The sequence below is a fragment of the Dipodomys merriami genome, unplaced genomic scaffold (assembly GCF_024711535.1).
Source record: "Dipodomys merriami isolate MVZ:Mamm:240054 unplaced genomic scaffold, mDipMer1.0.p SCAF_31, whole genome shotgun sequence".
NCBI lineage: Eukaryota > Metazoa > Chordata > Mammalia > Rodentia > Heteromyidae > Dipodomys > Dipodomys merriami.
This window is the reverse complement of record NW_027204604.1, coordinates 10,440,282-10,452,866: the sequence shown is the minus strand read 5'-3', so window position 1 is coordinate 10,452,866 and position 12,585 is coordinate 10,440,282. Positions and strand designations below refer to the sequence as shown.

Sequence of the window (12,585 nt, the reverse complement as noted above, 5' to 3'; positions counted from 1 at the left end):
CCACCTCCCAGGGTCCTTCTGGAAAAGGATCAGCCTTCGCTGTCCTGTGAAGGCCAGGCTAGCATGGATGAATTACCCTCCAGAGGCTACTGGGTCATGACCCTAAATCCTGGCTCTGGCTGAGTTCTTTTCCCTGGCTGCAGGGACTCAAGCCAGCAGGTGGGCTGAGGAGGCTCAGCTCAGCTCAAGCTCAGCAGAGTTGGGATATCCCAAAGACCTCCAGAAGGGCCGGTCCAGGCCAAAGGGCTAACTGACCCTGGGGTCCACTTCCTCCTGGAGGTGTGCAGGAGGTGGTGTCCTGTGCAGGTAGACCCCAGATTACCAAACTTAAACTGTTAGGGAATAGTCACCACCACCACCCCATTTCTACCAAAGCCCTCTTAAAAATGGAAGAATTCTCTTCAGAAGCAGTTTGAGACTTGCTTATATGCAGCAGCTGCATGGTCTAGCATTTGCTTACCATGCACAAGGCCTTGCAAAGGAAGTCTCCAGGTACCTGGCAGTGTTTTTGTGAGTTTGGTGTAGGATCAGGTGTACAGGAGATTCAGAACATCTTCAGAAAAGGCTCAAGCTCATTCTGCCTAGACATTTAATCAGAAATGAAGCAGAGTATCTCTAAATGCCAGTGGGTGGTTGTTGTTGTTTGTTGTTATTGATTTAGTGCTTGTGTTTGCTGTGCTGGGAATGGAACCCAGGGCCTCAATGCAAGGCTCTGCCATTGTATCACATCTCCCCCCATTTTCTGAGGTGTTTATTGCCTTGTACTTTGGTATTGTGACTTACAATGTCTTACCTACTTTTTAGGAACATGTGTAATGTAAGAGCAGGCAGGAGAATAAGGATAATTGTAAGTGACAGGTTTGCAGGTTTGTTGGTCTGAAATGAGCAGGGTACACACCAGCTGGGCCATCTCTTCCTGACTACCTTTGTGCCTTTGTTCCCCCACTGGAACTCTGATCAGGGAGCAGAGAGGGTCCTGAACAAGGAAAGTGACTCACAGTAAAGACAAAGGCAATAGTAACAGTATGAACAAACTTCCCTGTGCATTGCTGTGTCCTGAGCACTGTTTATTCTATTTTGTTTGTATTAGCATATATTAGTTGTAGAAAGGAGTTCATCTTGGGCACTCTGCTTAGTACTGGATTTGTATCAACCTAGTTCATCTTTACCACAGTCTTGCAGACTAATACTCTTGTCTCCAGTTTACCCATAAAGCTGAAACACAGAGGCTAGGAAGTACAGCTGGGTGTGATTGTACCTGCCTAACATCTCAGCATTGGGAGACAACAGGAGGATTATGAGTTTCAGGCCAATCTGGGCTACATAGGAAGACCCAGTCTCAAAATACAAAATAGAAACAAGAACAACAAAAACTCCTGCCTGTAATCCTAGCTAAGCCTGTAATCAGCATAAGTCTGAGGATAACAGTTCAAAGCTAGCCAAGGCAGGAAAGTCCATGAGACTTCAAGTGGAGCTGTGGCTCAAATGGTAGAGCAGCATCCATGAGCAAAACAGCTAAAAGACAGCATGCAGGCTTTGAGTTCAACCCCACGGACTGGCACAAATAAACAAAAGCCTCATGGGAAGGCAGGTGGTTCAGGTTTAAATTCTGAACCTTAGTCCTTCCACCCCCCACCCCCCAATAAAATGTCATCAGCAATAACTCTTTCCTTCTGTAAAGAGCAAAGCAGACTGCCAGTGGAAATGGAGAATGGCAGGGGTGATCGTGAGCCGAGGCAATAGTCTCACCCTGAGCAAACTCCTGGCACTTCAGGCCATTTCCCCCTCCCCCGCCACACACACACACTGGGGACAGTGCCTCAGCCCTGACACCTGCTCTAAAGCTCCAGGCTGTGCCTCTGTTGAAATCCTAAGGTCCTGCAAGGAAGTGCTTTTCAGCTTAAGTGATTACCAGCCAGTGTGTCAGGCTGGCACTGGGAAGTGGGGGGATTGCTTTAACAAATCTCTTCGAGGGCCAGCTGTTGCGAGGGTGTGGGGGAGAGTGAGTGAGGAATGACACATGGGAGAGCCGCACCTCTTTCTCTAGGGCCTGCCTACTACTTAGTCCAGATGATGGGGCTTCTAGACGCCTCCATCGGGTGGGCAGGCATTGGAGGGACAGCAAATGGAGAGCTGGACCCAGGGCGGAACTTGAACCCTCTCCCTGCTCAGAGATACACCAGCCTCCCCCCCCTCCACCATCTCCCCTCATTCTCTTCTTTTCTTCCCCTCTCTCTCCCTCCTCCTCCTCCTCCTCCCTTCTCCTCCCCCTCCCCCTTCTCCTCCTCTCCATCTCTCTCACTGACTCTGAGGCTTCTAGCAGAGACCAAGACTTGACCATGGCCACCACTTGTATGGTCAAGGGAAGGGGAAGGGGCAGTGTACCAGTCAGACAGAAGAATACGAGCGAGACCTAAAGACTAGGAAATCTTTCAGCAAAGAGAAGCAAAATCCACCTGGTTGGCAGGGTGACTAGGTAGTATGCTCTGTGGGGCGGGAATAGGGAAGGGGTATTTAGATAAAAGGTTAGAGGGTTTTTTGTTGTACTTCCTGGTCTCTTGGGACCTGTCTAACCACCTTGGGCAGCATCTCCGAGGCATCAGGGTAGAGAGGGGGCAGCAGAGTTTCCCCAGCCTCCCTTTGGCCTCCTCTCTGTACACATTGGCCATATCCTTGCCATATTGGACTTCCCTTTCTTTTCTTTTTCTTAAATTCTTTCTAATCTTCAAGTCCCATCTTACTAGCCCCAACTAAGGGCAGTGCCTTGTAGCAAACCCAGTGTTCCTAGCCTATTCATCAAGGTAGTCTCAGACCTGCCTCACAGGTTACACTCCCTTACCCCTCAAAGCCCCATAATGCCCAGCGAACACAAGCTATTTCTTCTCCTTGAGCTTGGCTCTGATTGGCCTTCCTCCTAGAAATCCTCTGCCTGTGCCATCAGGAGCCTGCTCACCCTGCAGCAGGCCACAGACCCATGCCACCCCTTCCTGGGCATCCAGAACCAGTTATGGCTCTTGCTTTAAAACTCAGCTAGGCAGTGGTGGCTTATGCCTGTAAATCCTAGCTACTCAGGAGACTGAGATCTGAGGACGGCAGTTTAAAACCGGGCTGGGCAGGAAAGTTGATTACACTCTTATCTCCAACAAACTACTCAGAAAAAGCCAGAAGTGGTACTGTGGTCCAAGTGGTAGGGTGTTAGCCTTGAGCAAAAGAAGCTCAAGGACACCATCTAGGCCTTAAGTTCAAACTCCAGGACCAACACACACACACACACACACACACACACACACACACACACACACAAAGTCTCAACATGAAGTTACCATGAGAACCAGAAAATCTACTTTTAAGTGATTTCCAAGAGAAGTTAAAAAAAAATTTGCCCATTTTTACATGACACACACACACACACACACACACACACACACACACACACACACACACACACACACACAAAGTCTCAACATGAAGTTACCATGAGAACCAGAAAATCTACTTTTAAGTGATTTCCAAGAGAAGTTAAAAAAACATTTGCCCATTTTTACATGATTTCGTACTGAGATTTTGTATATAAAGTATAAAATGTTTCCCTAAAAAAAAAATTTGCCCACACAAAAATGTGTACATAAACATTCATAGCACTGTTACTAGCAGTAATCAAAAAGTGAAAACAGTCTCGCTGATATTTCTAGCTACTCAGAAGGCTGAGATCTGAGGATCACAGTTTATTGTCAGCGCAAGCAGGAAAGTCCATGAGACTCTTATGTCTAATTAATTAGCAACAAGCTGGAAGTGGAGCTATGGCTCAAGTGATAGAGCTAGCTTTGAGGGGAAAAGCTAAGAGAAAGCAAAAGACCCTGAGTTCAAGCCTTAGTACCCTCCCACCCCACCCCATCCTGCAAATGGAAACAACCTCAATATTTGTAATCAAAAGAGTGGGAAATGGTTTATGTATATAATAACATATTGTATCATCTAGGCATTGTGCTAAGAGAACAGATCATTCCCAAAAAAACTACATAGATAGAGTTCCATTTACATGACATAGCCAGCCTAGGGGTATCTGTAGTCACAGAAAGTGGACTAGTGGTTGTTTAAGGCTGGAGGAGACTGTGGAGGGGCTAGAGGAATAACTATGAACAGATACAGGGTTTCTTTCTGAGGAGGAAGAAGAAGGAGGAGGAGGAGAAGAAGAATATGGGGGCTGGGAAGGGGGCTCAGTGGTAGAGTGCTTGTCTTGCATGCATGAGGCCCTGGGTTCGATTCCTCAACACCACATAAGCAGAAAAAGCCAGAAGTGATGCTGTGGCTCAAGTGGTAGAATGCGCCGGGCGCTGGTGGCTCACGCCTGTAATCCTAGCTACTCAGGAGGCTGAGATCTGAGGATGGCGGTTCAAAGCCAGCCCGGGCAGGAAAGACCGTGATACTACTATCTCCAATAAACCACCAGAAAACCGGAAGTGGCGCTGTAGCTCAAGTGGTAGAGTGCTCCCCTTGAGCTGAAGAGCTGAGGGACAGCGCCCAGGCCCAGAGTTCAAGCCCCACGACCGACAAAAAAAAAAAAAAAAAAAAAAAAGTGGTAGAATGCTAGCCTTGAGCTGAAGAGCTGAGGGACAGCACCCAGGCCCAGAGTTCAGGCCCCATGACCAATTAAAAAAAAAAAAAAAGAAGCATATGCTAGACAAAGTCATTGAACCATACATTTAACTAGGTGATTTTTTTCTCTTTTTTTCTTTTATGCTACACAAATATTTATGAATTTTATGCTACACAAATCAATTGGGGTGTTTTTTTTGTTGTTTGTTTGCTTTGTTTTTGATGGTATGGGAGTTTGAACTCAGAACCTTGCTCTTGCTAATCAAGTGCTCTATCAGTGAGCCACGCCTCCAATCCTGTTTTACACTGGTTATTTTTGAGGCTTCATTCCTGCCCAGGAATGCACCTGGACCACATAATCCTCTTATTGGTTTGCTTCCTGTCCAGGTGAGGTGACAGACACTCACCACCACACCCGGCTTCTTCTGTTGAGATGGAATCTCATGAACTGTTCTGCCCTGGCTGCTCTATAATTTCCACCCTCCTGGTCTCAGTCTCCAACGAGCTAGGATATACAGTGGAGCTTTTTTGTTTGTTTTTTGTTGGTCATGGGGCTTAAACTCAGGCCCTAGGTGCTGCCCCTGAGCTCTTTTCCTTCAAGACTAACACTCCAGCACTTTGAGAGTCTCACAAACTTTCCTGCCCAGGCTGGCTTTGAACTGCGGCAATCCTCAGCTCTCAGTCTTCTGGGTCCCTAGGATTACAACACCTGGCTATAGTGTGTTGTTGTTGTTATTCTTTTCAATTTAAAAACTTTTCCAATCAATGAATTAATTTGCGCATTCAACAAATGTCTCTTAAGCCAGACTTTGTTTTAGGACAGATAATGTCAAGACCCCTGTTGTCCTAGAGCTCATGTTCTAGAGAGGAATATTAGGGTGATCAGGAGAAGGAAATGAAATAGAGCAGGAATGGAGAATGCCAGGGTTGAGACCGGAACTTCTTTACCTAGATGCTCAGGGACGGTCTTTCTGGGGAGGTGACATTAGAGCTGATGGCTGAGTGACAGGAAAGAGCCAGACCTGGGGAGAATGGGAGATGTTTTATGCAGACAGCGGGCAGGTTAAAGTCTAAGGTGTATACACTTCCCCCAGTTCAAGATTCAGGGTGATCCTGCTTTAGACTGGGACTTCCCCCAAAGAGGGGCTGGTTTGCCCCTCCCCTGGATCCCCATGATTTAGCTCAAGCCTCTGGACGAGCTGAGAGGTTTGTAAATGGCTTCAGATAGGACCACCTACCACCTCCCCTGCCCTGTGTCCAGAACCCCATGCCATTCACTCAAGAGCTATGCATGCCCCTTAGAGTTGGAGAGAGGCAGCCCTCACCATCTCCCTTCTGCTGTCTGTCTTGGTCCTCAAAGGAGGTGGGGGACAAGGGGTCCTAAGACTCCCCCCTGTGACCAAGAAGCTCCTGAGCTGGACCATGAGGATGTCCTAGCCACCAGACCCGCAGCCACTCCTGGTAGTATGGGGCTGGGCTTCAGTGGCCTTCTTCCCAATGAAGGGCTGCAGAGCAGGATGGCCTTCCCACCACCTGCCCTTTTCACCACACTTGGAAGCAGGACAGGGGCCCAAGGCAGGGCCAGGTCGAGGTGTGACTTGGACACATGACCACTTGGGTAAGGCAGATCGCCAAGGTGAACCAGGGTCAGCAGTGAATTCAAGGGCACAGAGTTGCCCAGCGGGGAACTCCAACAGGCACAGCCAGGCTGCGAGAGGGAGGACCCCGTTCTTGCCCTTCCCCTCCCCCATTTGCCCCTCTACGTAGAGACATTAATAAGTAACTTGCCGTTTCTCAGGCATCTTGACATAGGTTTCCTAGGCCTGGGGGAAGGAGACTTCTCTTGTAATTGGCCCACATAAACAGTGTGTGTATGTGTGTGTGTGGGTGGGGGGGAGACAATGGTGTACTTTCTTGGCCTTTGCCTATATTGGGAGTCAAGACTCGGGTCTCAACTCAACTCCATTCATTCATTCTTTCTTTCTTTTTCTTTCCTCCTCCTCCTCCTCCTCCTCCTCCTCCTCCTCCTCCTCCTCCTCCTCCTCCTCCTCCTCCTCCTCCTCCTCCTCCTCCTCTTCCTCCTCCTCCTCCTCCTCCTCTTCCTCCTCCTCCTCCTCCTCCTCCTTCTTCTTCTTTTGTCAGTTATGAGGCTTGAACTCAGGGCCTGGGCACTGTCCCTATGCTCTTTTACTCAAGGCTAGTGCTCTACCACTTTGAGTGGTAATTAGTTGGATATAAGAGTCTCACAAGGGCTGGGAAGGTGGCTCAGTGGTAGAGCGCTTGCCTTGCATGTATGAGGCCCTGGGTTCAATTCCTCAGTACCACATAAGCAAAAAAAGAAAAAAAAAGCCAGAAGTGGCGCTGTGGCTCAAGTGGTAGAGCACTAGCCTTGAGCTGAAGAGCTGAGGTACAGCGCCCAGGCCCAGAGTTCAGGCCCCACGACCGGACCCCCCCCCCAAAAAAAAAAAGAGTCTCACAGACTTTCCTGCTTAGGCTGGCTTAGAACCACGATGCTCAGATCTCAGCCTTCTGAGTAGGGAGGATGACAGGCGTGAGCCACCAGCGCCCAACTTCAACTCAGTTCTGTGTCACTGTCTTCATGCTAGGCATCGGTTTCCTGATCCCTAAAATGAGCAGGACTCTAAAGTCCTTGCAGTCACCTTAGCCAGGACACTGGGACTAGCTTCCTAATGTCACTGCAGAGGGGGTGGCAGCCAGGCTAGAGATGGGTCTGGGAGGAAGAGGAGCAGACACTGATCCCTGCCCTCTTTCTCCTGGGTGCATTACCCCTGGCCCAGAGCCAGCTTTAGGGGTGAGCAGCCCAGGGAAGGAAAGCATGCTGGCCCCATGTTGCTATAGGGGAAACTGGCTCAGAAGAGTCTCTAGAGATGGGCCTAGAAGCCCATCTTCTGATTACTTGTCCCATTACATCCTTGTTATGAAGTCTTTTGACATTATTCCATCATTTTCAATTACTGCCATTCCTGGATGGGGCCATTGACCAAACCATTTACAATAGGCAATGAATATAGCTCAATCTGGCTCTAGGATGTGTGCAGGACTTTTTTCTTGGTATCCATGTATTATTCTGAAGACATTTGTACAGGCCAGTTTGGGAAACTACCCAGGCACACAGCCCTGCTAAAGCAACTAGGGAGGGTGGGATCCAAAACCAAGACTTCCTGTGGAACAAATGTCCCAATTTGGATCCTTAGATCCCAGGCCATGTGTGGGCTCATTCCTCTCTACCAGCTGCAAGCAGCTGGCTCCAATCTCAGCTCAGAGCCTGGAGGGAGGTACAGGAAGGATCCATGCCTGCTTTATCACTGGGCCAAGGGCAAAAACAAAAAACAAAAAAAAAGCCTCATGGGCATTTTTTCTGGAATGACAGGGTGAAAGGGATCATGGGTACAGCAGGCTTCTCAGTTCCCTTCTCCTGAGCCTCTTACAGATCACTCCAACCTTCTTTGTTTATTAATAATATAATTATTCCAGCCGGGCGCCAGAGGCTCACACCTGTAATCCTAGCTACTCAGGAGGCTGAGATCTGAGGATCATGGTTCAAAGCCAGCCCAGGAAGAAAAGTCCGTGAGACTCTTATCTCCAATAAACCACCAGAAAACTGGAAGTATTAACCACCAGAAAACTGGAAGTGGTGCTGTGGCGCAAGCAGTAGAGCACTTGCCTTGGGCTGAAGAGCGCAGGGATAGCGCCCAAGCCCAGAATTCAAGCCCTATGACCCACCCCAAAAAAATTATTATTCCAGTATCTCTGTGTGTGCACGTGCATGTGTGTGTGTGTGTGTGTGTGTGTGTACTTCCGTGTGCTGGTAACAGGGCTTGAACTCAGGGCCTTCTACTCCCTCTCAACCCTTTCACCTTTCAACTTTTTTGCTGAAGGCTGTTGCTTTACCACCTGATCCACACTTCCAGTCCAGCTATTTTGCTGGTTAATTGGAGATAAGAGTCTCATAGACTTTTCTGCCCTGGCTGGCTTTAACAGCAATCCTAAGATCTCAGCCTCCTGAGTCACTGGGATTTACAGACTTGAGCTACCATGGCCTGACCACATTATCCATCAACTCTGTCTCTGCCGCCTCCATCAGATAATCTAGCAATACTCCTGCATCAGTGTCTGACCGTCTCCAGTCCCTTCCCTAGGCCGCCCTGTGTGGGTGGCTGATCAGAGATCCCTCAGGCACTGTCCTGTTTCACCAGCAACATCCTCAGCCTGGATTGAGTAGCCTTGTCAGGGCCACACACAGGGGGCTGGGCCTGGGTTTCACAGGGCACAGCAGTAATACAGTGGGAAGCATGTTTGTGCTACTGTAGGGCCAGTGTTCAGTAGCAGCATCTGGAGCTGTGGTGACACCAGCAGGTGCATGCTCTCCATCCAAGGCGTCAGAGCCCTGCTGATCAAAGACCTCTTGCTGTCACCTCTCTGCCCCTGTCTGGCTGGTCCATGACCAGCACCTGATGTGCATGCATGTGCACACACACACACACAACACACACACGTGCACACATGCATGTACATACAGCATGAAGCCAGGACACCTGGGCTGGTCCAAACTATATAGCTACTTAGTTAAGCACCCCCATGGGTCAGATAGCATAAGTGTGAAGTCTCCTCCACAGTGTTACAATGTACACGGAGCATCTGAGACAGTATAAACAAACAGTAGTGGTTCTCATGTACACCGTCAGGCTAGTTATTATGCACCGCTTCCGTTCCCACACCTCCCCCAGATCCTTCCTATCTCAGTTGGCTGACCCCAGCTCCCATCCCCTCAGGACTTTGCCCCATGCTGACTGCTGTACCCAGCCACTTGCATTCAGGTGCTTCCTTTCCCTCCTCCCTGCCTCCTTCCTTCCCTTCCTTCTTTTCTTCCTCTGTCTGTCTGTCTGTCTGTCTGTCTGTCTGTCTGTCTGTCTGTCTGTCTGTCTTCTGTCTGTCTGTCTGTCTTCTGTCTGTCTGTCTTCTGTCTGTCTGTCTGTCTGTCTGTCTTGGTGGGGCGAAGGATGGAACACAGGGCCTCACCAATGGTAGTAGGTGCCAGGCAAGTGCCTTACCAGTTCTAACCTAGTTGTTTATTCTTATGTTCAAGTTGTTTTCTTTGTTGTTGCTTGTATGGGTGTGTTGCTGTTTGCCTTTGCTTTTATGCCAGTCCTGGGGCTTGAACTCAGAGCCTTGGCACTGATTCTGTGCTTTTATGTTAAAGGCTGAACACTCTACCACTTGAGTCACAGTTCCACTTCTGAGTTTTGTGGTAGTTCATGGGTGATAAGTCTCATGGACTTTTCTTTTTCTTTCTTTCTTTTTTTGTCGGTTGTGGGGCTTGAACTCTGGGCTTGGGCGCTATCCCTCAGCTCTTCAGCTCAAGGTGAGTGCTCTACCGCTTGAGCCACAGCGCCACTTCTGGTTTTCTAGTGGTTTATGGGAGATAAGAGTCTCACGGACTTTCCTGCCCAGGCTGGCTTTGAACCGTGATCCTCAGATCTCAGCCTGCTGAGTAGCTAGGATTACAGCCGTGAGTCACCGGCGCCCGGCAGACTTTTCTTCTTGACTGGCTTCAAACCTCAGTCCTTAGATCTCAGCCCCCTGAGTAGCTAGGATTACAGGCATGAGCCACAGGTGTCCAGCCTTACCTACGTTTGTTGTTTTTGTTTTTTTTTCATAAGGCAATAATGAGAAGGTGTTAATTCTTTGAGAGAGCATTTGCATTTGACCTGAAGTTTCCTTCCATTACTGCAAAATGGTCAGGGAAGCGGTGGAAATGCAGTGTCTGTCACTGGAGGGGGGGATACTTGAGGTGTTCATAGGGGCCATCTTAACTCTCCCTGAGGTTGGGCCACCCAGAAGGCTGCCTGGCCTGTGTTTGTTTGTTTGTTTTTTGTCAGCTGTGGGGCCTGAACTCGGCCTGGGCGCTGTCCCTCAGCTCTTCAGCTCAAGGCTAGTGCTCTACCACTTGAGCCACTTCTGGCTTTTTCTGCTTATGTGGTGCTGAGGAATCGAGCCCAGGGTCTCATGCATGCAAGGCAAGCGCTCTACCACTGAGCCACCTTCCCAGCCCCTGGCCTGTCTTGTATGTGTGTGTGTGGGGGCGGGGGTATTGTGAGAGGTCAGCAGTATCCTTGCACCCCTGCATCTGTACCAGGTACCCAGGAGGAGGACCTGAGGCATGGGGCCTGCTCCTGTGTGCAGAAAGAGTGCCTGGTGGTCCAGTGGCCATCACCCAATGGGCAGAGGGACAGAGAGAGCCAGCTGTCAGGGCTGGAGACTGTCAGAGCAGGGAGAGCCAGGGTGGGACCAGAACAGCCAGCAATGCCTTAGCAGGACCTTCTTTTCCATGTGTCCTCTGTCACACAGGCCTTACAGTATTCCCCTCCCCCCCCCCCCCCCCCCCCCGCCACTCCCGCCCGGGCTGTGTGCAGGGAACAGACAAGGGTCATGAAAAGCAATCTCCCTGACAGATCAGCCAGGAAATGAGAAAATAACAAAATAACGAACTGCAGCTATCAACAGAGCTCTTCTGATAGAGGATTTAATCAGATATGGGGTTGGATGTGGTGGCTGAGAGCCAAGAGGGTGGGCGGAGGCTTGCTCCAGCAAAGGACGCAGTGGCTGGTAGCTGGAGGCCTCTCTCTTCCCAGTGTTGGAAACTTGTGGAGAGGTGTCCCTGTACCCTTACCCACCTCCAGCTTCCACAACTTACAGAACTCTGTGTGTGTGTGTGTGTGTGTGTGTGTGTGTGTGTGTGTGTGTGTGTGTGTGTGTGTGTGTGTGTGTGTGTGTGTGTGTGTGTGTGTGTGTGTGTGTGTGTGTGTGTGTGTGTGTGTGTGTGTGTGCTGGTCCTGGACCTTGAACTCAGGGCCTGGGCACTGTCCCTGAGCATTTTTGCTCAAGGTTAGCACCCTACCACTTGAGCCACAGCACCACATCTGCCATTTTGGTGGCTGATTCGAGACAAGAGTCTCATAGACTTTCCTGCCTGGGCTGGCTTCAAACCATGATCCTCAGGTTGCAGTTTCCTAAGTAGCTAGGATTACAGATGTGCACCACCAGCATTCAACATCCAGAACCTTCTTGATGCCCAAGTTTCTCATCCCCATTAGCCTTGCAGACAGGTCCAAAAAAATGCCTGACACAGAGCCCCTGACTCCTGCCTGCTAGAAGGGTCACCGCATCGGCCAAATACCAGGCTGTGGCGTTGGTTCTGGTGGCTCAGGCCTGTAATCCTAGTCACTCTCAGGAGGCTGAGATCTGAAGGTCATGGTCCCAAGCCAGCCCAGGCAGGAAAGTCTGTGAGACTCATATCTCCAATTCACCACCAGAAAACCAGAAGTGGAGCTGTGGCTCCAAGTGGTAGAGTGCTAGCTAGCTTTGAGCGCAAAAACACAAGGACAGTGCCTATGTGCTGAGTTCCAGCCCCATGACCGACAAAATAATAATAACATCTAGGCATGGTGTCAAGCTGCATTTCATGACATCTGTGGGATTAGGATTGTCCTCTGAGGAGATAGGAACCTTCCACAGCTTGTCCACACCCCCACAGCAGGCCCCCTCCCACCTCTACCACATGGGGGAAGTGTCTGGGCTTCCCAAGCCACTGGCCAGTGGTGGGCTGGAGCGGGAGCCTCATCCCAAGGCTCTGCGCCCCTCCACTGACCCCAGCCCTCCCCTGCTCCAGCCTGGCCCAGTCATTATGGGCTCTCTTCACCTCCACCCTGGCCATCTCCCTGGTGTTTGTGGTCATCCCCTTCTGTCGAGACGTGAAAGTGCTGGCCTCTGTCATGGCACTGGCCGGCCTGGCCATGGGCTGCATCGACACGGTGGCCAACATGCAGCTGGTGAGAATGTACCAGAAGGACTCGGCCTTCTTCCTCCAGGTGAGTGAGCCGAGCGGGGAGTTCCCTGGGCCACATGCAGGCCTCGGGCCTAGGGCTAGAGTGGAGGCTGAGCCCAGTAAAACAATCCACCCCCCAGAAA

General features: G+C 50.1%; 1 protein-coding gene across 1 annotated transcript in view; it reads left to right on the top strand.

Moving 5' to 3' along the window:
• Window positions 1-12,585, top strand: part of Mfsd4a (major facilitator superfamily domain containing 4A) — a 28,566-nt gene that overhangs the window by 1,092 nt on the left and 14,889 nt on the right. Inside the window, exon 2 of the mRNA XM_070041679.1 lies at window positions 12,287-12,485. Within this exon, the coding sequence (XP_069897780.1) occupies window positions 12,287-12,485 (199 nt within the window). The remainder of the gene's footprint in view (window positions 1-12,286; window positions 12,486-12,585) is intronic.